Consider the following 26,719-nt stretch of genomic DNA (forward strand, 5'->3'; position numbering starts at 1 on the left):
TGTCTTACTTTGTTATGCTAATTATTGCTATTCTGGTCAGATGAAGCGCCATCTGTCAGACATTTTTTGAACATTTGTATTCTTTTGGTTCTAATAAAACCCCATGTCATTCCAAGTATGTGTGTCAATTTGTACCTCTCTGTCTACCTTATTCCGTGGTTTATTCAGTTTTCAAATTTATACTGACTTTTTGATCACCCGGTATATACGGCTCTCACTCTCGTTGCAGTTCGCTGCTTGTCCTCGGAGGATGGCTTCCGCAGTCGAAGACGAAATGTCAGGGGAGAGTTTTATGTATGGACCACGGCATCTCAGCCCGGAAGTGTTACGTAATATAAACACCTGATGTGAAAGCCTTCATTCTATGAACAACGGTCCATAATCTGTGATGGGATTGGCGAACGACGATTGGTGCTCTTGTAACGAAGTTTCTCATGTTGTATGCATCACTGCATGCAGATCTGCCATCTAATATCTACGGTGCGGTAAATTGTCGTCGGGAATACTACTCGTCATCACGTGCTTACACACCGCTCTCCGTACCAAGGATAAGAATTTCGTCCGACCAGGCCTTGGAAGGCAGAACGGTATCGACCGATCGATGCGTCATCCGCAGCCGCCAGGCGTCTCTCAGTGCGGATACGGACGGCCCTGTGATTGGCACACGACTCTCCCAGCTGTTTCCAGTTTTCGTGACGGGAGCGGCTACTTCTCAATCGACTAGCTCCCCAACCAGGCACACGATGGTTGAGTGCCAACAGCGCTGGGCAGACCCGGCCGATCACTCACGCAAGTGTTAACCAAGTCCGACGGCGCTGAACTTCGGCGATCTGATCGGAAACGGTGTTATCAGTGCGGCGAGGCCGTTGGCCCGTACCAAGGATAAAACACAAAATTTCCGATACTAGCTTTGCAATCGGCCGCTTTACGTTTCCGACATCGCACGCAGCGACTGTAGCTACCTTTTTCGCTTGTAATAAGGTCTTGGTGGACCATGGTTTTAAAGACAATGAGATGCTCAAGGCCGCTGTTGTGAATTGGTTCCATTCCCAAACGGAGAACTTTAATGCGGAGGAGATGAAGATTCTAGTGCAACGTTATGAAAAGTGCTTAGAAGTGAATTCCGATTACTTGCAAATGTAGGCTGGTAAAAACTAAAATTCGCCAATAAAGCAATTTCGATGAACACTTGGATGACTGGAAATAGTATGACCATCTGCATAACTGCCGTTGTGCTCCACCGATGAAACACAGTACAGCATAGATTCTGCGTGGGATGGCTTTTGCAAGTCCTTGGTAGGTCTCCAGAGGTATATGGCAATAGATGTCTGCGCACAAGTATTGCATTTCCGGTAAACTACGGGTTGGTGTTTTGCGATCTATCAGCTGGCGCCCGATAGCATCCCAGATGTGTAGTATCGGATCCATATCAGCCGAATTTGCTAAGACATCAACATGAGTTGATTATTATGCTCCTCAAACGACTGTAGCATGTTTCTGCCCTTATAGCACAGACAGCTACCATTCTGGGAGACTACACAACCATTGGGGACGACATAAAGGATGAAGGGGCTCAGATGGTCCGTAGTAATGATTCCGTAGTCGACAACAGTCTTGCTGGTTTCGAGTACTGTGACATGTCCCATGGAAACCACGCGTAATAGCGTGATACTGCCTCTAGCTGCCGGCGTCCTAACAGCAGCGTATCTTTCGAGGAGACGATCCCCTCGATGAGGAGGAGGAGGAGATTACTGTTTAACGTCCCGTCGACAACGAGGTCATTAGAGACGGAGCACAAGCTCGGATTAGGGAAGGATGGGGAAGGAAATCGGCCGTGCCCTTTCTAAGGAACCATCCCGGCATTTGCCTGAAGCGATTTAGGGAAATCACGGAAAACCTAAATCAGGATGGCCAGACGCGGGATTGAACCGTCGTCCTCCCGAATGCGAGTCCAGTGTGCTAACCACTGCGTCACCTCGCTCGGTCCCCTCGATGACAGTGTATCGGCATACGACTATCGACTTGATGCAAGACTAATGTGTCTCATCTGACCAGGCGACATGTCTCCATTGATCCTGATCCCCGGTCCAAACTCAATGATCCCGTGTCCACTGCAACTGTGACTAACGACGTCGTTTTGTCAAATTGTTAACACACAGGTGTCGTCACGTACGGAGCACAGTGTTCAACAATGTGCTGTAAACGGTGTGTTTCGAAACAGTTGTGCCTGCACGAGCATTGCACTCCGTCGTCAGTTCAACAACAGATCGCCAGTTGTGCTGTTTTACAGTGCGGGAAAGCACCTGAGCTCCACGTACTGTGACCGGGCGTAGTCGTCCAACGCCTTGTCTGCTACTCGTAGTTTCACCGTCCTCCAGCTACTTTCCACAGCTGCTCACGCAGTAGCACGCCAACAGTGGTCCAGCTTCGCCCTTTCCCAGAAGCTCGTTCCCATGCGCTGGTCCATAACAATCTGCCATTTAACGAAGACTCTTATGTCCATGGAATCCCCCATTTGCGGCCCGTATATCATTGCTGTAATGATTCCCCCTCGTCTCTGCATGATCCCATGGTGGCGTCACAAACTTTCAGGGACGATGGAGAACGATGAATGTATCAATTTGTGGTAAAGGTCCCCGCTGCGGAAATGATAGATTCAGGAGTTATTAGCAAAAATATTCATAATACCTCTGACCGTGTAGTACAGGTATCGGTGCTGTTTGTGAGACTGTGGGATAGGTGACTTTCAGAGGTGGTACTATGGACCAAAACAAGAAAAATGACTAGTAAACATGGGCTCTAAAATGAATATCTTCAGTACTGTGAAACACATCTCTCGGACTTCAAGCTCTTTGGTTTCCAAATTTTTCGGGAAGGGTGTACAAACCAAAACCAGATGAAAATCTCCATTAAATATGGGCTATAAATGCATATCTTAGGAGCTATAGCCACTTGTTGGGTAGAATAGAATTGTTTCACAGTTGCGAAGATGAACAAATGCTCATAGCTCTTATGATACGCGTTTATAGCCCATATTTAAAGGACATTTTTATCTTGTTTTATTCCATACTGCTACCTCTGAAAGTTGACTACCCTACAGTTTTAGCAACAGCACTTCGGATACCCGTTTTCCGTAGTCAGAGGTAACACGATTTTCGCTTGTAATTTTAGGCTCGGTCGTTTCCAGGTCAGCATCCCTTGCCTCAAACTGGTACATTTACCCTTCTCCATCATCCCTGAGTTTATATAATGCCGTCACGGAATCACCCTAAGACTTTCCATATCACATCACGTGTCCATAATGCAAACAGCCGACATTCAATGTCGCGGTGGACGGTGGTCGTGAAGTTTTGGCTCATCTGTGTAAGTAATTGGCGAACGGCCCTTACTTCCTGATACGCCTCTTACAGATTACATGCAACTTATAAAGTACGACATTTATATCATTTGGAGACGAGTGTGACTACTACCGGTCTAACACATACATGCATTTTCACCATGCTCATGTAGTGTCAGCAACTCTGTGCACAGCGGAAAAAAGAGAATACCTAACATCAATAGGCATAGTCTTAATTTAAATACCGGAAAATAACAGTCAGAGACTGGTGACGTTTAGGCGTTTATTATATATTATATTATTCATGCTAGTGATTCCGAAAAGGTCAGTGAATGGTACGATAACTAAGAGACAAATGCACTCGTACTAACAATCACATTGAGGCTAAACAAATTTGTCTCCTGTGATCAGTGTGCGCAGTGAGTGTGAGGACTCATATACGAGTACAATGAGGAAAGCTATAACTGTGAGTTACAGCTACTAATAAGTACGAGCACACTACCACAGAATAGAAGCAGGGAGCAAAAATGTGTTTACACCTGATGGAAGTAGTTTCCGGACGAAAATGAAACAGATTTTTTAGCCGCGGTCGAGTAATCTGACGGGTAGAGCTGTCCAAATCCGGCGATATTACGGTAAGCTGACGTATAGGCGCCCATGGACGGTCCTGATGAGTACGTGTCCGCGTACAGTGTCTAATGTTTTTACGACCAAAACTACGAGGTCCACTTTTTCCCAGCCTCCGATAGGTCGCGAAATTAAAACTGCAGTGAAAATCCGGCGAAGCTTTGCGCAGATGTGTTGCCCAGTGTCTCCCGTAGCCCGCGACACCTTAAATTTTTCAGTTCTGAGTGCACAGTGAGTACGTTAAGATTCCTATAAAATAGGTTGTCCTGCCAAGTGGGAGTTTCTGCTCAGAGTTTCGCATGATTTCATGCAGGCCATATAACGTAACTTTCATACTCCAAGTGAAACAAAGACGTTCCTTCAGCGTATTCGGTGGAAAGTGTTCGATCACCCACCATATACAGCCCTGACTTTGGTTCCTTTTGCTTTCACCTCTTCGCTCACATGAATCGCTGTCTATGAGGCTATTATTGGGATAGATAACGAACTGCAGACCAGCATAGGGATTTGGTGAAATCACAGGCGTCTGCTTTCTGTGATGAGGATATGACAAATTTGATACGACGCCAAGACAAATGTCTAAGTCGGAGTGGTGAATATGTAAAGAAGCAACTGGAAGATGTAACTAAATATTGCCGATAACACATTTTTGATTTTCACTGTGGTTTTCATTTCGCTACCGATCCCAGGTTAGGAAAAAGAATAGCCCTCATATAACAGTGGTAGAGGGCGCCAAACTAAGTACTCTGAGGTAAGCAGTTAATGGTAGACTTCTATTTTTGGCTGAACACATAGCACCTTCCAGCAACAAAAGAAGCTGATGAATAAAGTTTTCGGTAAGCTGTAATTTCGATGAGGGCCTCTGTTCCACAAGTCGGCAGGTAAGCGGAAGGAGACAAGGTTGCAAACTCTTGGATATCTGCCACCTGTTACCGGCTTCCATACTTTCTGTGCAATATCAGTGAACAGAATATGAGTTCTTGGTATCGCTTCAGTCGAGAGTACTCTAGGAAATCATCGCAATACTCATTTCCACGTACATGTTAAATCAGTGCTTCGATTGATTCCACCTACATTTCTCAGTAAAATTACAGACGTTGCCGAAGTGGCCAACAGACATTCTTTCAAAATTTTCATGGTGTTTTCTTTCTGTCTCCTGTTTCTGTAGTCTTATGATGGGACACGCCAAATATTTATGACGCGTTTTTTATATCTCATATTCAGTCCATCAAAAAAAAAAATGAACATGCGCATTCGAAGTTTCATGATGTGGAAGTCTTGAAAACAAAAAAAAATACACTTCGAGGATAAAGGTAATCCACGAACATTGGACTGCCATGTCGAACTAGGCAGATTTTGTTTCATAAATACCGAATTAAATAAAGGATTTTCGTGGTGGTTTCTGCTATCAATGAAAACGTACATGAGAAATTTATGAACTAATTACGTAAATACAATTAGTTTGTATAGTGTATAACACAATCCAGGGCAAAATCGAGCCCCACTGACAAAATTTCAGCGTTTATTCAACGTAATTTCCTAATTATTTTGGTATAACGGAAACGTCGTCCCAGGTATACCACTCGAGAATAACTGCACTTCGTTTGATTTCTTTCCCGCATTTATCTTTGTATACGTACTGCTATGAAAATAGCTGTACAGTAGTGCGAATATTGACGGTACCCGCTGCGAACCTTTTCTGGGTATAACCTCGATCCATTCGTTCATCTCCTCAAATTTGCATTCGGTATTGCTCGGTTCTGTCTCGGGCTTGTTTTTCCGTCAGTGCTAGTTGTAGACTTACACTGGTAAATAGCAATATGGATAGGTTTAGTGCTGAAGAACTGACCGAAATGTACCTCCCGTATGCTAAATGCTTGTGAAGAGTATCACAAGATAGCTACGGTGTGCAGTTCTCGCTGCGAATGCAGCCACATCACAGTACAAATAACATTCGATACGGCGGGAAAAGCTCAAGATTCGAGTGTCGCTGTACTTTTTCCTCTGTACATGGACTTCTTGTGTTAGGTATTTCCATAGAAACAAAGGTAAATTGGGCAACAAATTGAGTAAGTCATAATACCGTTATTACTACGAAACGATCCACCGGTGACCATGGGCCAGAGAATATCCCTGAACAACCTACGAAATGTGAAACTTCCTGTCAGATTACAACTGTGTGGTGGACCGGGACTTGAAAACTAGCACTTTTGCCATACTAAGTTACCCAATGAAATCGCACGACCCGCTCTCACAGCTTTAGTTTCGTCAGTACCTCATCTCCTACCTTCGCAACTTCACAGTAGTTCTCCTGCATGACTTTCAGGCCTAGCACTCTTGTAAGAAAGGATATTGCACAGATAGGGGTTACCTACTGCCTGGAAAGCGTTTATAAGATGAATTTTTCTCTCTGCAATGGAGTCTGCACTAACGTGAAACTTCCTGTCATATTAAAACTGTGAGCCGGACCGAGACTCGAAACCAGGGGTTGTGCTCGTGTAGCTCCATAAGTCAAAAATCCTGGTGTCTAGTCCCGGTCCAGCAAAGTCTTTTCATTTGCCAGGAAGTTTCATATCAGCGCACACACCACCGCAGAGTGAAAAATTCATTTTGGCTACGAAATTTAGTTCGAGTTAAGCCGGTGTAGTTAATTAAGTACAGGTACAGGTATTTGAAGCAGCTATCGTGATTTTCTGCTAATGAAGAAACGAGGATTTTTGTGCAGTTTAAGGGTTTATGGAGTAAACATTGAATGCGGTGTCAGGTTTTGTGTCTGAAGTTGTCGCTGAAGCTTCTCAACATTTTCAAGGACCCCCTGCTCATCATCTCCATGAGAAAACTTTTAGTGGCTCTTTACGGGAAGAGCCTTCATGGTTCCTGGTGTAGTGATGAAATACGTATTTCGCAGCCACCAAGTAACTCTCTTTCGGACCGCCGGCGCCGGCTGGAGTGGCCGTGCGGTTCTAGGCGCTACAGTCTAGACCGTTGCGGTCGCAGGTTCGAATCCTGCCTCGGGCATGGATGTGTGTGATGTCCTTAGGTTAGTTAGGTTTAATTAGTTCTAAGTTCTAGGCGACTGATGAGCTCAGAAGTTAAGTCGCATAGTGCTCAGAGCCATTTTTTGGACCGCCGGCCAAATAACACCGTGATCTGACGTGTAACGACAATCTCAAGTCGTTGTTCAGTCTGTCCAAAGCGGGGAGTATAATACTACCTGCTTCTCACGTCATTTGAATTTTTTTTATGCACCGATGGCATTGGGGGGGGGGGGGGCGTCTTCGACTAGTAGTCGAAATGTATCGGTCGCGGGTTCGAAACCGGCTACCGCTGAAATTTTGATCAATAATCAACATTGCCGGCCGAAGACTTCCGGCATAAGTCACCCTCGTTCTGCCAATGGCTTTGTGAAAGATGGCGGAGGAGAGGACAGAGATTCAGAGCACTCTCTTGTCCTCGGGGTGGGAAACAGCCCCTAAAGGCGGAAAAATCAGAAATGATCAACGGCATGAGGATGCAGAAAGCAATGGAAATCACTGCATTAAAGACATATAACGTGTATCTACAGGACATGTGCCCTGTGATTGAAAAAGTGTTATGATGTTCTCTCCATTTGCAAAAGATTGCAAATGGATATGAAAGTGAGAAAAAGATCGAATAATCAACAAAAGGATAACGTTCCAGGAATCGGGGCGCGGAATGTCAGAAGCATGAAAGTCGTAGGTAAACTAGAAAACCTGAAAAGGCAAATGCAAAGGCTCAATCTAGATATAGTAGGGGGCCAGTTTCGTGAAATGGAAAGAAGGATTTCTGGTCAGATGAGTATAGGGTAATAACAACAGCCCAAGCTTACTGCGGATGAATCCAATATGTTTGTCAGTTAATTTGATAGATGTGCGGAGGCGGACAGCCGCTTTGAAATCGCTGACTCAGAAGAAGGAAGAAATAGATAAGATGTTTGTGTTCCATCCTATTTCCTCTGTTCACTCTGTGTCCGACAACAATAAATTATTTTAGTTTCCATATTCTGAAGAATGACAATTCGTTGCATGTGGTATTAGTAATAATGCGGCAGATTTGAGCAATGTTATAGACTTACCGAACTAGCACGAGTCTCATATGAGAAGTAACGATTTCTCTAGCTTCCATGTCTCTATTTGGTAACCCACATATGACAAAAATTTTGTCATGTCGCTGGCATTTATGAGAGCGCAATGCAGCCTTGGTGCCGATGTTAACGGCTGACGCCTTTTATTGCGTATTCCGGTGTGAAAACTAGGGATCTGCCTCCTAAAAATGAAGAGCAGATACTCGTTCTTGGCAACGTTAAAAGTCCTCACTGATATTTATATTTCTTATCTCTTCTGCAGTACCGTTACCACTTCATCACTTGTCAGTTGACTCAACTTCCCAAAAATGAATATTATGTCAGTATTCTATAATTATCCCAAAACATTCTCAAGCTTAATACTGCCTCAAAAATTGAGATACTTTTCCACGACATTGTAAAAAGTGGGTTATCATTTTGTGTCTGACCCCTTTCCGCATGCAAATGAAAAAGCAGCAATAGGTTTAAAATACGTACGTCGTGTCACAGCTATTGAAATCATACGTCTCCTCGGTTCCTATGGTGTCTCGCTCAAACGAAATATCAATAATCAAATACAATTAATGGGCGTGAAATATAGCTGTAGCTAAGAAAATGTGGAATGAAAGATAATTCGTGACAAGCTAAGGATTCTTTGTCATGCAAATTGATCTAACTATAGAAAAGCGCTGATATAGCGGTGTCAGTTGAATACATTTAGTTTGGCCGTCGAAATTTGTAACTACAATTAAATAGAATTTTCTATACATATTTGATTACTTTCTGTCACGGAAAAATAGGAAGAAAACTCATGCAGTGATCTGAAACAAAAAATCTTTTCTAAGAAGGAGTAAATTCCATCTACAGCCATGCCGTACTATATGCACATAAAACACGAGTGCCCAATGGGTTCTAAAAGTGCAAGGGGCTATGTAAACACGTATCTACTCTAAGGTTCAATATTATTGATAATTTACCTTTAGCATGTGATTCTGTTTCTGAATTTGGAATAAAGAAAAAGTAAAATTAGTGAATATCACTGGAAAATCCAATGTAGAAACAATTTTATATTTTACACTTTACTTATTTGATAATATAACATAACAGCTTTTATATCTTATTCTGATCTACTATTAGGAGAAAAATCAGAAAGTTGGTGCTGAAATACTGAAATATATAATTTAATCAAAACTATAATGTTCTGAAACAGATAAAAGCAGCATCAGGTAACCATTTTTCTACAACAAGTATACCGCAGGTACTGCCCTATCGATAGACAGTTCACACTGTTCTAGTTGTGTACACGAGAGTCTGACGATAACGTACCGTTTACTTTGATCTCAGCGACGGTGCTGACGCGACCGATGTAGTTGGAGGCGGTACACCTGTAGCTGCCGCCATCTTCCCGCTGGATATTGGTCACCGTCAGGGTCCCGTCACTCTCCAACTGCAACATACAGACTCGTACGTATGGACATTTTAACAAGTAACCATTTTTTTCCTCCACTCTCTTTAGCATATCTACGGGCCTTGTGTCATTACGTAAAGTTTTTCCAGCTTAATAAATAATGCTCTTAGTGATATTTGTGATGCATCACTGCCACAGCCAATTTTTTCCAGACAGCTTAAATATGCATTTGTTAAACCTCTTCATGACAAAGCTGATAATTTTCGTACTAACGTAATTTTACGATATACTCGAAAAAGTAATGGATTCAAGAGTAGTCTCACCCTTAACTTAGAAAACAATTTATTGAGCATAGGACACTTTGGATTCCAGACAGGCTGGCCACCTGTGAAGGCTGTACATCCATTAAACAAATATTACAGACCTTAAACAATAAACTATCGCTAGCTAATATCGAAGTTACGAGGGCTGCACAGCAATATGGAAGCACTCCGAGAAATTCGTACTTGAACATAAATGCAGATGCTAAAAGTCTGCAAGCTGCACTGTTCTATTTGACCATGAACGGCGCCTGTACAATGTCCTCATTATAATGCAACTGTCAGTCACGGTCAAATTGTTCAAATGGTTCTGAGCACTATGGGACTTAACATCTATGGTCATCAGTCCCCTAGAACTTAGAACAACTTAAACCTAACTAACCTAAGGACAGCACACAACACCCAGTCATCATGAGGCAGAGAAAATCCCTGACCCCGCCGGGAATCGAACCCGGGAACCCGGGCGTGGGAAGCGAGAACGCTACCGCACGACCACGAGCTGCGGACAGTCACGGTCTGGTCAGTGTTCCCTGTGTTCAGTGCATTTTGTCGGAGCTGACTGAATTCGAAAGTAGGGAAATTGTTGCTGCTCGTGTGGTGCGTGCTTCGGTAATAATGGTATCCGAGGTGTTTGGCGTTTCAAGAGGCACCGTGTCGAAGACCTACATGATATAAAGAGAAAGTAGAAAAACATCATACCCCAAGTCAAGGCGTGGACGAAAGATTGTGTTTGATCGTGATAGGCAGTGAAACTTCCTGGCACATTTAAACTGTGTACCGGACCGAGACTCGAACTTGGGACTTTTGCCTTTCGCGGGCAAGTGCTCTACCAACAGAGCTACCCAAGCACGACTCACGCCCCGTCCTCACAGCCTTACTTCTGCCAGTACCTCGTCTCGTACCTTCCAAACTTTACAGAAGCTCTCCTGCGAAACTTGCAGAATTAGAACTCCTGAAAGAAAGGATATTGCGGAGACATGGCTTAGCACACACTCCGCTGCAGAGTGAAAATCTCATTCTGGAAATATCCCCTAGACTGTGGCTAAGCCATGTCTCCGCAATATCCTTTCTTTCAGGAGTGATAGTTCTTCAAGTTTCGAAGGAGAGCTTCTGTAAAGTTTGGAAGGTGGGAGACGAGGTATTGGCAGAAGTAAGGCTGTGAGGACGGGGCGTTAGTCGTGCTTGGGTAGCTCAGTTGGTAGAGCACTTGCCCGCGAAAGGCAAAGGTCCCGAGTTCGAGTCTCGGTCCGGCACACAGTTTTATTCTACCAGGAAGTTTCATTTCAGCGAACACTCTGCTGTGAAAATCTCGTGCTCCTGACATGCAGTCATTGAAGAGGATTGTTACGAAAAATAAGAGGACGACAGCTGCAAAAGTCACTACAGAACTGAACGTCGCATTCGCGAACCCGTCAGCAGCGAAACAACACGAAGGGAGCTCTGGGAACAGCGACACGAGATGTAATTCCAAAACTTCACACCAGTGATGGAAATGCCCGTAACAGAAGAACGTGGTGCCGGAGCCATAGAAACTGGACTCTGGAGCAATGGAAGACAGTCAGTGGCTTGCCTCAAACTGTTTCAAAATTCTGACCAGGTTTACATCCCAAAAGTGAAACGTGTCGGGGATTCTGTGACGATTTGAGCAGTCACATCGTGGTATTCCATGGGCCCCGTGAGTACTCTGCAAGGACGCATCACTGCCAAGGTTTACATGACCATTTCGGATCATCAGGGCCACCTCATGATGTGCTATTTGTTCCCCAGTCGTGATGCTGTATTCCAAGACGATGTATTGTTGCATCTTCCCTGGTCGCCACACTCACCAGATCTCACTGTGATTGAGCCTTTGTGGTTGACTTTCGAGAGAAGGATGCGAGATCTCTGGTCACCTCCATCACAGTTACCTGACCTTCCCACTATCTTGCAGGACATATGGTATAAGATTCCCTTAACAACCGTACAAGATCTATATTTATCCATTACGCGACCAGTGGTAGCTACTTTGAATGACAACGGGTTTCTTACACCGTATAGGGTATGGTAATGTGTTGTGTTTCTGATGTTTCCATATTTTTGCGCACCCCTTGTATTTGCCTTGAAAGATACAGGTGTTCCCTTATCTTTAAACTGTGTAGGATAGGATTTGACAGCTATGCATGGCTGAAGGTTGTGCGACTGCGCAACACACTCACCTGGAACCTGTCAGAGGGCGTGATGGCGATGTCGTCCCTGGTCCACGTGACCTCCGGGGCGGGGTGCCCGGCAGCCGCACAGTACAGGGTGACCGTGCCTCCCACCTGCGTCGTCTGGTCCAGCGGCGTGCGCCGGAAGTACGGCTTCGCTGCTCAACAGCAAGAGAGTCAAAGGTAATACTCCTCTCACTGTTGTTATCGATGCGTGGCAGCGCGATTAGAAGACGACAATACAAGCAATGTGACTGCATGACGAGGCTATTTTGCCTGCTGTTTTGTGGCAACGTGCAAGCGCCTGGATTCACAGGCCTCAACAGATAACACCAGCGCAACAATAATCTGATACAAGGGGGGTTCAATAAGTAATACAACACTTTTTTCTCGGCCAATTTCGGTTGAAAAGAAATGCAAAATTTGTTGTGGAACGTGGTAGAATATTCCCGCTTCAGCCCCTATAGTTCTATTAAGTTCCGATAGGTGGCGGCACTAAATACGTAGTCTTCAAAATGGTGTCTGTAATGGAGGTGTGACGTGCGGGGTAGCCGTGCGATTTGGGGCTTCTTGTCTACATCTAATCTACATTTATACTCCGCAAGCCACCCAACGGTGTGTGGCGGGGGGCACTTCACGTGCCACTGTCATTACCTCCCTTTCCTTTTCCAGTCGCGTATGGTTCGCGGGAAGAACGACTGCCGGAAAACCACCGTGTGCGCACGAATCTATCTAATTTTACATTCGTGATCTCCTCGGGAGGTATAAGTAGGGGGAAGCAATATATTCGATACCTCATCCAGTAACGCACCCTCTCGAAACCTGGCGAGCAAGCTACACCGCGGTGCAGAGCGCCTCTTGCAGAGTCTGCCACTTGAGTTTGCTAAACATCTCTGTGACGCTATCACGCTTACCAAATAACCCTGTGACGAAACGCGCTGCTCTTCTCTGGATCTTCTCTATCTTCTTTGTCAACCCGACCTGGTGCGAATCCCACACTGATGAGCAATACTCAAGTATAGGTCGAACGAGTGCTCTGTAAGCCACCTCCTTTGTTGATGGACTACATTTTCTAAGGACTCTCCCAATGAATCGCAACCTGGCACCCGCCTTACCAACAATTAATTTTATATGGTCATTCCACTTCAAATCATTCCGTACGAATACTCCCAGATATTTTACAGAAGCAACTGCAACCAGTGTTTGTTCCGCTATCATATAATCATACAATAATGGATCCACCTTTATATGTATTCGCAATACATTACATTTGTGTATGTTAAGGGTCACTTGCCATTCCCTGCACCAAGTTCCTATCCGCTGCAGATCTTCCTGCATTTCGCTGCAATTTTCTTATGCTGCAACTTCAGTGTATACTACAGCATCATCCGCGAAAAGCCGCATGGAACTCCCGACACTATCTACTAGGTCATTTATATATATTGTGAAAAGCAATGGTCCCATAACACTCGCCTGTGGCATGCCAGAGGTTACTTTAACGTCTGTAGACGTCTCTCCATTGAGAACAACATGCTGTGTTCTGTTTGTTAAAAACTCTTCAATCCAGCCACACAGCTGGTCTGATATTCCGTAGGCTCTTACTTTGTTTATCAGGCGACAGTGCGGAACTGTATCGAACGCCTTCCGGAAGTCAAGGAAAATGGCATCTGCCGGGGAGTTTGTATTTAATATTTTCTGGGTCTCATGAAGAAATAAAGCGAGTTGGGTCTCACACGATCGCTGTTTCCGGAATCCATGTTGATTCCTACAGAGTAGATTCTGGGTTTCCGGAAATGACATGATACGCGAGCAAAAAACATGTTCTAAAATTCTACAACAGATCGATGTCAGAGATATAGGGCTATAGTTTCGCGCATCTGCTCGACGACCCTTCTTGAAAAATGGAACTATCTGTGCTCTTTTCCAATCATTTGGAACCTTTCGCCGGCCGGTGTGGCCGTGCGGTTCTAGGCGCTTCAGTCTGGAACCGCGTGACCTCTACGGTCGCAGGTTCGAATCCTGCCTCGGGCATGGATGTGTCTGATGTCTTTAGGTTAGTTAGGTTTAATTAGTTCTAAGTTCTAGGCGACTAATGACCTCAGAAGTTAAGTCGCATAGTGCTCAGAGCCATTTTGGAACCTTGCGTTCCTCTAGAGACTTGCGGTAAACGGCTGTTAGAAGGGGGGCAAGTTCTTCCGCGTTCTCTGTCACGATCCGCGCGGCTTCCCCTATCGGAGGTTCGAGTCCTCCCTCGGGCATGGGTGTGTGTGTTGTAATTAGCGTAGGTTAAAGTTAAATTAAATAGTGTGTAAGCTTAGGGACGGATGACCTCGGCAGTTTGGTTCCATAATACCATAAAAAAAAGGAAATGGGAGCGTTTTCGAAACGGAGAGCACCCACTGTGTTCCTTTAGGCGGAAAATCAGCGCATCGCAGATATTCATAGGCACACGCAGAAAGTCTATGGAGATCTGACACGGAACAAAAGCACGATGATTAATTGTGCGAGGTGTCTCTCACAATCGCAACAATGTCGGGGAAACCTGTCGATCTTCCTGCTTGCCTGTTGCACACAGCTGTGACTCCTGCAATTTTGGAAAATGGGGACCCTCTCATTCGAGGTGATCGACAGATTACAATCAAACTGGATGTTTCTGTTGGTAGTTCTGACACTAGAAAGATTAACGAAGAACTATCTGTGCCAAACTGCTTACGCGCTACGAAGCTGTTCGTGCCCAGTTTTCTTCGAACATCGTCACGGGTACTGAATTATGAGTTCATCACTTTGAACTGGAAACAAAACAGCAAATCCATGGAGCGGTGCCACACCACCTCTCCTCCGAAGAAAAAGTTCAGAGCTGGACTCTCAGCTGGTAAAGCCAGAGCGACAGTCTCCTGTGACTCTGAAGGGTTATTCTGTTTCTAGTCTTCTCTCATGGTACTACGATAAACTCTGCAGTTTATTGCACTGCCCTCAGGAAATTGAAGAAATAACTTCAGCGTATTCATCGCAACGAAAATACGAACGAACAACGCAATGCCGCACACAAGTCTGTGCACCCGAGGGAAACACACGCAACTTCACTAGACTAGTCTTCTTTATCCACCTCACAGCCCGGATCTCTCACCTTGGCACTTCCACGTGTCTGGTCCAACAAAGGATGCACCCCATAGAAGAAGCACATGGAAGATGGGGAGTTTATTGATGCGTCAGGACGTTCGCTCCGATGTCAACCAGCAGAGTGGTACCACGTAGAAATACAGGCCATCCCTATAAGGTGGCGTAAGGCCGTGGGTTGAACGGATATTACGTTAAAAAATAGGTTTTTATACCCAAAAGAGTGGAGAATAATATGGTGTATTGGAATCGTGAATCAAACCAACCTGTTTTAAGAGAAAAATGTGTTGCTTTTCTTATTGAACGCCTGTCGTACGACGAAGAATACTCCTCAAGTTGTCAGGAGATTCTCGCAGCGTATCTGATGAGGCACCTAAAAGTGGTACCTGAAATATATGAATCACTTACTGCACAAAGGCAACTATTCCACAATTAACAAAAATTCAGTTTTTTTTCGATTACGTTTCAGAATGGGTCAATGTATAGTTTACTGCAAAAAAGGGAATCTTTTTACACGAAAACACTAGTCTTGTGACGCCGTTAATTTTCCGTTTACTGCAGATGGGGAACTAGCCTGGGACGTGATAGAAGGAGGATAGATACAATACAGTGGATGAAGTTGCTGAAGTCATAGAATATTCCTCAAAATATTATAGCAAGTTATCTATTGTTCATATGAACAGTGGTTAGCACAGTGGACTCGCATTCAGGAGGACGACGGTTCAATCCTGCGTCCGGCCATCCTGATTTAGGTTTTCCGTGATTTCCCTAAATCGCTCCAGGCAAATGCCGGGATGGTTCCTTTCAAAGGGAACGGCCGACTTCCTTCCCTAATCCGATGAGACCGATGACCTCGCTGTTTGGTCTCTTTCCCCAAACAACCCTACCCATCCCAACATGAACTGAACTGTAGTTCATATGAAGGTGGGTTCTTTTATCGACTACATTTCGTGGTAACCTACATTTTATAAAAAAAAAAAAAAAACCTGCCTAAGCGATGATTCATATGGTAAAGTCGTTCCTAGGCACCGGAAAGGTTTCTCACTATTTCATAGTGCCATAAGATACGGTAACCTCTTCGCCCGAGAAGAGTTACGTGCAACATGGATATTTCTGGCCTGACGATGGACAATTTTAGGTTGAGAAAAGCTGTATAACATTTGCAGCTCCTTTCAAAGACAGCCTACATATCTTTACTGCCTATAAATAACAACAATGTGGATGACATTAAGAAATCTTTGGTCTATATCTGTCAAGAAAAGGTGCAGTTTTGGAATTTAGTCACATCTTGGCCGACAAAAACGGCATCTCATGGTGTAGGTTAAGGTAACTAAGTCATTCAACCAAGATAAACGTCAAATATTATTCAAAAATGTGTAACAAACAAGGTTTACTATAGCAAAAACGTTTGTGTGTACAACTCTATTTTGAAACAAGTTACTTAACGCAAAAATCAGTTTCAGAATCCAGTGTGCTGCAGAAATTGAACGTGTTCCTCTATTTCCCCATATGCTATACTTGACTTTAACATGTATATAACAAGCAAGTTAATCAACATCAAGAAACCAGAACTACAAGTCACGTTATAAATTGCATTAAACCAGTTGTATCCAGTTTTTTGTCTCTGCCGCAAAAGTAGGAAATGTGTACATGTTGCCTTTCTGCAGTAAGTGGTTTATGTGGTGTCACCGCCAGACACCACACTTGCTAGGTGGTAGCCTTTAAATCGGCCGCGGTCCGTTAGTATACGTCGGACCCGCGTGTCGCCATTATCAGTGATTGCAGACCGAGCGCCGCCACACGGCAGGTCTAGTCTAGAGAGACTCCCTAGCACTCGCCCCAGTTGTACAGCCGACTTTGCTAGCGATGGTTCACTGACAAAATACGCTCTCATTTGCCGAGACGATAGTTAGCATAGCCTGCAGCTACGTCATTTGCTACGACCTAGTAAGGCGCCATGTTCAGTTACTATTGATATTGTGAATAATGTACAGTCAAGAGCGACGCTTATCATTAATTGATTTAAGTGAAGTATTCCACCAGCTACGTCCGTTTTTCTAAATTGTAATTTCCTTGTCCTGTTCCAGACCTCACGCCAGCCTGCGTGAGCTAAAACGCGTGCCTTTCGGCTTCCTCTAATAACACGGTGTTGGCTCTCCTGCCAAAACACAACAGTTTATATACATCTCTCATACAAAACCAGCTAATGGTTAAAGAAGGGCGGCTATTACTGTGGAGTCACATATCGATAAAGTAGCCAACGAACGTTTAAGTTTTTGCCTGACATCGGTAGTGGTCGTGCGGGATCTGGGGGACGCAGTGATGCTTGCCCACTGAGGCATGCTTCCAGTGGCTCTGTACTACGAACGCCCTCTGCCGTCACAATGTAGGACGGCTGGCGGCAGCTGACATAGCCACTTACACTTGGAACTTCTTCGTCACGACGCTATCGTTCGCACTGAGTCCAGTGAGCCTCCTCCTGGTTGATATTGTTATTGCTGGACTCTTGTTCCTTACTGCATTATTTGTAAGAACTCGACATATTAAGACAGGTCGCTCTTGCAAATGATTATGACCCAGATATAGTTAACTCCATACGTAGCAAAATTAAAAAGAAGATGAAAAGGAGCGAGAAACGGCAGGTAAAACAGACATCCGAAAAGGATAAGTACGCCACTATGAAAAATATAGGCAAAACGTCAAATAAAATCGAACATATAGTCCGAAGAAACGGGGATAAAATTGCATTTAGGACTTCCGATAATTTAGAAAGATAGTGCGTCATAACTTTCCACCGAAAAGTAATGAATATAGTAAATCGGGAGCCAATAAAATATCATGTCATGAATGAGAAAAAAGCTATATCGGACAGACAGTCAGGTCTTTTGATGTAGTATCTGGAGAACACACGTATCCCAGTAATAAGACAGCGCTAGGCTTACATATGCAAGAGGGGGGGGTCATAATATTGGTAACATCGACGAACAGCTTCAAATGCTAAATGAAGTTACAAAAATAAACGATTAGACATTTTAGAAAAACTGGAGATTTATGTTACGAGACGCAGAGAACCGGACAAACTCCTCAATGAAAAGAATGAATTCGCAACAGACGCGTGCTTCAACATTTACGACGATCTGTTCACCTGAGCGAATCGTTTTTACTACATACGTGCTTCAGCTGAGGATGGAGCCTTCCGGCGGTCGAGTATTGCACTGTCTACTGCTGGCCGCATCAGATGTCAACAACTTTTAAGGCGTAGAAGCGTGCCATCCACCTGCATCAGAGGACTACACTCGTCGTCCTGCCAGTGTCATCCCTGCCGTACTAATAGACAACGGCATTAACAGGCAACAGCCATCGGGCGTCAGAAATACACTCTACAAGTGCTACTACTATAGGAATGTTTTCTCCTTGTTCTAAAATGTTATTTCACTGATTTAACGATCTGTTCTGTAATTTTAAATTTTACATACATTTGACTTAAATATTAATAGTAAATTTGTTATATTTTAGGCTTTTGAAAAATAAAGACTATCTTATAGAGGACGCGCGCATCTAGCACAAAGAGGGGGAACAAAATCTAATAAATTTCTTACCAATATAAGACCGGTGTTTTACATTTTATAGCTAGTTCGACAACGCATGAACCTGTGTTCAATGTATGTCGCCTTTATGTATTTCGTATAAATTCAGCTAGATTACTAATATGCCTGGTTAAATATTGCACTTATATTTAGGTTTTAATATAAATTTTCTTTTGTATTGTTATAGAATATGAAGATGGTCATTGTATGGCCAAAACCGGTTATGACTGTGTCTTAAGAATGTGATTGCGTCTGTAAATAAACAAAAAAATTTTAATCGGTCTTCTCATTTATGCTCCTGCCCAGCTTTCTTACGACAATAGCTGCCACACCATTCTGTAGCACACTTCTCCTTACCACTGTGCACAAAGATGTCCAGCCGGCCGGAGTGGCCGTGCGGTTCTAGGCGCTACAGTCTGGAGCCGAGCGACCGCTTAGGTCGCAGGTTCGAATCCTGCCTCGGGCATGGATGTGTGTGATGTCCTTAGGTTAGTTAGGTTTAATTAGTTCTAAGTTCTAGGCGACTGATGACCTCAGAAGTTTATTCGCATAGTGCTCAGAGCCATTTGAACCATTTTTTGAAGATGTCCAAAACAACTACCAAGTTGATTAGGTTAATAGAGTGCACGCCGAAGACCGAAAAGAAGTAAGAAACCAGATCTTCTGTCCCGAGTAATCACACTGGGATGGCGCTGAGGAATAAACGTGTAGCCTCAAGTTAATCGACAATGTTGAAGAAAGCCTCGATTCACTGCACCCGAACGCTCTTCAGGACCACTCAACTTTTTAATGCCATGCACCATGTACCTGTACCGCATCGTAAAAGAAGAAATAAATGTATCTGTTTGTGGATAATTAAGTTCAGTATAAGTGAGTATAGTGGAATACCTTTTGTATGTGGACATGGCTGGTGTTAGGCATCGACAAGAGACTGAGCGTCGAACATTAGATCTCAAACAGAGTCTGTACAACATGGCAGACCCTCGATAACACAGTTCAAGTACAGATACAAAAGACTGCTAGGCTTCTGGGCACATCATCACTTAATCAACTACATCACCGTGTACTACTAGGACAGCAGCACCTCTGTCATATTGGTCTGCATACCAAAAGAACCCGAGAGACAAGGGTGACATGGGTCGTCATGCAGCAACAGACCAGATTGTACACTGCTTAATATCTGCAGCACTGCAAAAGAGGAGAGGTAATCGATATTAAACTTCAATTTTGAGATGGTGTGTGATGTTATTTCACTGGTTAAAACTCGAGTATTTATAAAGAATTTGCCAGTACGAGGTCACTTATGAGTACAACTTTGAACACTCTCTGGTCAGGGTGCGCCCACTGATTCGTTTGGGGAGGACGTTATGCAGCTGTTGTGTGGTCTCGTGACGTACTATGGACCACAACTGTTGTAATGTTCCTTGTTATTCTCCATACTGCCACTGGGATGGGGTTGATGTCCGACCTGGTCCCACACATAATCTCGATGGCCCCATAGAACCTCAACATCATGCTGACATTTCATAGAGGTTGTAATATTAGTATCTATTTAGATAGCTTAAATAAACTGACATTCGATAATCTAACCACGCAGGCTCATAAAAGCCATATAATGTGTGTAAAAATTTCTTAGATCGCCGCTGATATTTCGAAGAATATCTTACGCGCCACGGTGCACAATAAGAATTGTTCATAAATTGTATAGAGATACTTTGTGTTTCTTATTTTTTGACGACTGAAGAATTGTAATCCTCTTCTGTTACCACAGTCCTGATATATTTTTTAAAGACGGCGGAAGCGTATATGGCGTGGTCCGCAAGCACTAATTATTTATTATAAAATATTACTATTGTGCAGTGCTATGTAAGAATTTATGTGTGCAGCTAAGATGAAATGTCGAAAATGTTAAAGGACTCTATTTAAAGAAACAGCCAGCATGATATAAAACTGAAATACACGGAGCCTATTGCTAGCAATACTGACTAAGGTAATTAAATTGGTTATTGTGTTCTCAAATGCTGTAGTGCCTGCTTATTACTCAAAGTATTTCTGTGTTATCCATCTCCTATTAATGGCAACAGACATGACGGTGTTTTTATAGTTTTCATACAGCTACCACGGACCGATTGCATGTGGGCAAACGTCGCAGTTAAGGCACAAGGCGCATTGCTATTTACCTTGTTTGTGTTTTAAATCCAGTTTCTTTTAATGTGTGGTGTAGTATAGCAAAGAAAAATTCCAGCTCTGTCTGGTCCCTGAGGTTTCTCTGTTCGTAGCTGCTATATCTCATATCCGGTCGTGGTCGAACATGATCACGACACAAATAAATTAACTGGCAGTGCGAACTCTGTTCTTGATCTAGAGAACGCTACGCCTTCTGCAAACGATTTCAGGCGACATATAAACTATCACATACAGTACTTAAGTGTTTTGAAAAGTCTTTGCCTTTTCCGGCAAGAAGTGGTGCAGAACTCACAACACATTCCTGAATCTTCACAAGAGAATAATACCTTAAACAAAATATTAATATTTAAAAAGAAAACACCACAAGTTACATTCCATCTGTTGACGAGCTTTGTTTTGTTGTAACATGGCACCACTGTGCATTCGCATGAGAGATGAAACCTCAGGGCGAATGATGTCTGTGACGTGCCGTTGTGCTGTGAGAATTCTATCAGTCTCAACCAGCAGTAGCTTGTTCTCGTATGCCGAGTTCAGTTGTGAACGTATTGCTACACAATATGGTGATCCTCTCTTGCGGTAGTCTTGATCGACCGCAACCTTGACGAGGAGTATGCCTGCCCCACATTCCCAAGCAGTCTAATGCTGAGCCACTGTCACACCAGAACGCCCCAAAAATCTGCATATTGCACGATTCGATCACGTGGCCAAATATGAGCACATTTCAGCGTCAGTCAGGTACTGAAGACGCCGTCACAAACGTGCACCTGACAGCTCCGTGTCCTTCAAAGTGATCGCTCGTTATCTGACGCTGTCACGCCCTTTATACACCCTACCAACCTTGGTGCCAACACTAAACTCGGACAACACTACTGTGTTCTGATGGTAGTTATTTGTCACAGAGAATTGCAACTCTAAGCGTTTACATACCCACCGATGGTGTGCGCGTGTTTATGCTACGCTGATATCGACCATGTCTTCTGGGTGATTCAGGTTTTGTTAGGAAATGCATATGGCACTGCGAATTACGACCAGAGGATAATTCTTAACAGCTAGCAAGACACCAAGAACAACGTGTGGACAAAGAGCGCTATTCACACAAACAAACATAAACTTCAGTTTCTCTTAGGTGGATCCGTGAATGCACACTTCTTACAATACCGCAGCCACAGATTTCGACAAAATATTACGAGTTAGTTACGTCATTTCCAGATAACTGATGCCAAATTATCGACATGGGGGAAAGCTGTTGACGTGTTGCTCGTATTGTAGAACTAACAGGTGTCTGAAAAGTAGCTGCGAAGATGTGGTAATCATTATATGAAAAGGAGGGCAAAGAGTTCAAAATCCTTGTAGCCATAAAGAAGGTAAGAGAGGGACTTTTTATATGCCAACATCGGAAATCCCATTATGGGAAATACAGAAATGGACTGGAACCTCAACTTGCCATTGAATACGAATTCTGCACGGATCCAGTTCGTATGCATTACTGCAATTCTGCAAGAAAGCCTGCTATTTTATCTTGTCAGGCAGAAACGCATCTAGTGTTTTGTCTCTGACAGATCTGAGCTGCCAAAGACTTGCAGAAACTGTAGGTATGTTCGGACGAAAACGTTGTTCCTTGGTACGATGGTAGGAGATTGGTTTCCTTCGTAGAGACCCGATAGGACTCACTTCTCTCCAAATTACACTTGTGTGCAAAACTAACGCGTTTTGTTTTTGGTGTTCCTCTGCCGACAGGTGACGTTTCAGCCGCAGGCGTGAGCGTGGGTATGAGAAGGTGGTGTCACATGAAAATAATCCCAAACTACTGATTTACAAGCCGTACTCAACGTTTTCGGGGTCGCTGCGGCGATTGTTAGGGTCTTAATGATTTTTGTGTTGGCGCACAGTCGAAAAGTATGAACACAACACTGCTGCAGACATTTTGGAAATTTTTAGTGAAAAAGTACTCTATAGGAACCTCCACAAGGAATAAGACGCGCAAACTCGGATTAGGTCGGGACTGTTACCGTCTAGGGCATAAGGTTTCTGTGACAGCAACACTTTGATATACTCGTGGAGGCTCGCATTCATTAATATTCGTTCAGCTGCATACGAAATTCTTATCTGCCTGCCGTTGTTAAACAGAAAATTTAGTACGTAACTGCCTTTTATTATACATTCGAAATGTATAACGAAGACTAACCTCAGTTGTACAGAAATATTAAATTCTAAGATATCTCCATTGCTTTTAATGTAATGTGTCAGGAGATAGATTGATATCGATGGTATCACTGGAGAATGGAGCAAGAAAGAAATTTAATTATTTATTATAAAGTTCCGTTGCACGGTTATTACTTGAGATATAATGAATTCAATATGAAGGAGTTCCGGATACGTAATTATATAAACATTTTTTTTCCTTTTTTGGTGGATTTGTCTGCCCCAAGTATTTCAATAAATACGTACGTCAGTAGCTATATACATCATAATTTATCTATCCATAAATGTAACTTGCCAGCATTTCAACTGAAATCTACTGTATAAATTATTTTTAACACATGTATAGATTCTAGTGACGTAACTCCGACAGCACCATCAAATATCTCTTTTAAAAGAAACCAAGGTCTCGTTTCACAAGCATTGCAGAATTCAGTGAGACATTTCTGTATATATCTATTTCACTATACGGTTTCAAGTCAGTCTTCTGAAATACGCTTCAACATTCCAATAGAAACCAAATAACTGCGTACGTCTCCTAGCATAAAAGTTAGATGGGAGTTCCTTCTAAAAGTTTCAGATTTTCCTTTTGGAGCCGCCTGACATCAGAACTCAGACATACGACTGCTCCCTGGAACATTCTCATTAAGTTCGTTGCAAGAGTCTCATTCATGAAGAGGAAATTCATTCACGTAATTCAAGTAATATCTAAAGAAAACTTGTTCACTCACGTAGACCGTCTAAAGGTACCAACTTGCAGAACAGCATTAGAGAAAGAAGACGACCTCGAATTTGTTTGTGACAAACGAACCTAAAATACTTGCTACATGTGTACTACGGAGGACCAAATTCCTGTAAGCTGCTGCTTCTTATCGTGTTCTAACTTGGTAGAGTGCTACGAAAGTTGCACTAGAAACAGAAACTAATAATTTATTAATTCACACTTTCTTCTTTTCTAAAACAATTGATTTTCAGATACCGACATTTGTATACTGTTTTGGTCAGCAGTTTACATGTATGACATGTAAGACTGATACTCCCACCTATTTATCACCCTTTGCCTTCCATGAATACGTCGTTAATATGCTGGAAATGTGATGGTAGATGGCCTGTTTCATAGGTTTTGACAGAAACTGCAACATCTTCGTAATCTCTATCAAACCCACAGTTTTCGAAAGAATATTACTGACTCTTCCATACTTCCTTCTTCTCCTCTTCTGTCATGCTACTGATTAATTCTCCGTTGTACTATCCTTCGATGTCTGTTATCTTCCCTTCTTCGACACCTAAGAAACATTTTTCACCGGTACCTTATAGCTTGATACACTCACATTTTTCGTCTCGGAAGCTACATTTTGTCACACTCTAAGCAGAAATGAAGTTTTCCTGTGATTATCTCTTTCTCTTTTTCACTTTCTTTACACATCTCGCTCACGAAGTGTGATTTAACTTGATTGCCTAACCTGTTAACTTCGTCCTTAAATAACCTGCACTTGATCTTAACATTTTTATATTTCCTCTTTCATCAATAGCCTGGAGTATTTTATGAGTAATTATTTCTTTCCGCTGATTTCATTGTACTACGGTTTCCTCTCTTGTCTTAAATGTTTCATCCATAATTAATTTGTAATCGTCATCTATCGACAAGCTCTCTATACTTCTTCTTAGGTCATTGGCTACCGCCTCGGAGGTTATCTATTTAATTGTATTATGTTTCTCCTTTTCAAATATTGCCTTCTGTTCTTCTCAAATACCTTATGATTGTAATCTACTCACACGCACCGGCGGGTTTCAGGTTACGTATTTGATTTCTAAGTGCTTTTTAATCTGCAGTGTAGTCCAGTCACTTTTTACAAGTGTCTCTCGATACGTGGTGCTATAATCTGACTCTGAATGAGTGTTTAACGTTACCAGACAGGTAAAGTAAGCAATCTCATATTCAACCTCAGGACAGAAGTGTAGCCATTCTGTCTACATGTGTGCAAGTGTACGGAAGTGTTCTAAATGCTTGCGTAGCATGTATCTGAGCTGGAACGTGGGAACCAACCCAGTGTACGCATATTGGGATGTGAGAAACCGCCTAAAAACCACATCGAGACTGGCTGGAATACTGACCCGCCGCTATAGGTATAGCTATAGCTATATTCGATCCGGGAGCGGCGTATTTCCCTTCCCAATAGAGGTCGCGTTAACACGAGCGGGCCAGCGGCTGTGGCCGAGAGGTCCTAGGCGCTTCAGTCTGGAACCGCGCTGCTGCTACGGTCGCAGGTTCGAATCCTGCCTCGAGCATGGATGTGTGTGATGTCCTTAGGTTAGTTAGGTTTAAGTAGTTCTAAGTCTTGGGGACGGACTGATGATCTCAGACGTTAAGTCCCATAGTGCTTAGAGCCATTTGAACACGAATAACCGAGCGGGTGCTATAATCAGAGTCTCCTTTCGATTTGTGACATCTGCCGTGATTAATATCGCTGTATCATTTTGATTTAAAGGAGATAGCTAAAGGTGCAGTACTGAGTCGAAGAACACATTCGTCTGAGTAAATGAATTAGACACGACATGAGGCTACCGAGTAGAGCCTGAGACTAGAATGGTCAAGATATGAAACAGACAGGGTATTTCCTGCGCTTTTCTTTTTCATTATTATCATCAGTCGTTTGATTCGGTTCACCACGACTGCGTCACCTGTGCAAACCTCTTCATCCTGTGTAAACCTCTTCATCTCAGAGTAGCACTTATATCCAACCTTCTGAATAATTTGTTCTAACATGTTTATAGAACTTTTGGCTTTTGTCGTTCCCTCTGGTTCAGCAACACATGTCCTACTATTCTGACCCTTCTGCAAGTCAGCGTCCCCCACATATTCTTTCTCTCACCTAATCTACGGAGAACCTCCCCATTTATAATCTTATTTGTCCCCTTAATTTTCACTACCCTTCTGTAACAACACATTCTAAATACTTAGATTCTCTGCTTTTCTTATTTTACCAGATACCATGATTCACTTCTGTTCAGTGTTACGCTCAAACGTAAATTTTAGAAATTTCTTCCTCAAATTATCGTCGATGTTTGATACTACCAGTTCTCTTTCGCTTAGGAATGTTCTTTTCTCCTGTGTTAATATGTCGCTTATGCCCTTCTTGCTTCGTCCGCCATGGGCTATTAGCTTCCAAGAAAGCAGAATTCCTTTACTTGGTCTACTCCGTGGTCCCTAATTTTGATGTCAGGTTATAGATAATCTCATTTCTGCTACTTCTCGATAGTTTCCTCTCCCTTCGATTTACTTTCACTCTGTAGTGTGTGCCCATAAGACTTCTCACTCCGTTCATCAGGTCGTGCAAACCTTCCTCACTTTCATTGAGGGTAGCAATCATCAGCGAAAACCATCATTTGTACCCTTTCACCCTGAATTTTAATTTCACTCCTGAACCTTTCTTTTATTTTCGTCATATCTTCTTCGATGTATACTGGGTGTTACAAAAAGGTACGGCCAAACTTTCAGGAAACATTCCCCACACACAAAGAAAGAAATTATGTTATGTGGACATGCGTCCGGAAACGCTTACTTTCCATGTTAGAGCTCATTTTATTACTTCTCTTCAAATCAGCCGGCCGCGGTGGTCTCGCGGTTAAGGCGCTCAGTCCGGAACCGCGCGACTGCTACGGTCGC

At 43.2% G+C, this 26,719-nt stretch overlaps 1 protein-coding gene across 1 annotated transcript in view; it reads right to left on the reverse strand.

The window, feature by feature from the left end:
* The window catches only part of LOC124612333 (peroxidasin), a 207,807-nt gene that overhangs the window by 122,800 nt on the left and 58,288 nt on the right, over positions 1–26,719 (reverse strand). Inside the window, exons 6-7 of the mRNA XM_047140476.1 lie at positions 11,972–12,120; positions 9,375–9,495 (exon numbers count right to left, since the gene is read on the reverse strand). Coding sequence (XP_046996432.1) covers positions 9,375–9,495; positions 11,972–12,120 — 270 coding nt within the window. The remainder of the gene's footprint in view (positions 1–9,374; positions 9,496–11,971; positions 12,121–26,719) is intronic.

This window comes from Schistocerca americana, chromosome 4, assembly GCF_021461395.2.
Source record: "Schistocerca americana isolate TAMUIC-IGC-003095 chromosome 4, iqSchAmer2.1, whole genome shotgun sequence".
Classification (NCBI taxonomy): domain Eukaryota; kingdom Metazoa; phylum Arthropoda; class Insecta; order Orthoptera; family Acrididae; genus Schistocerca; species Schistocerca americana.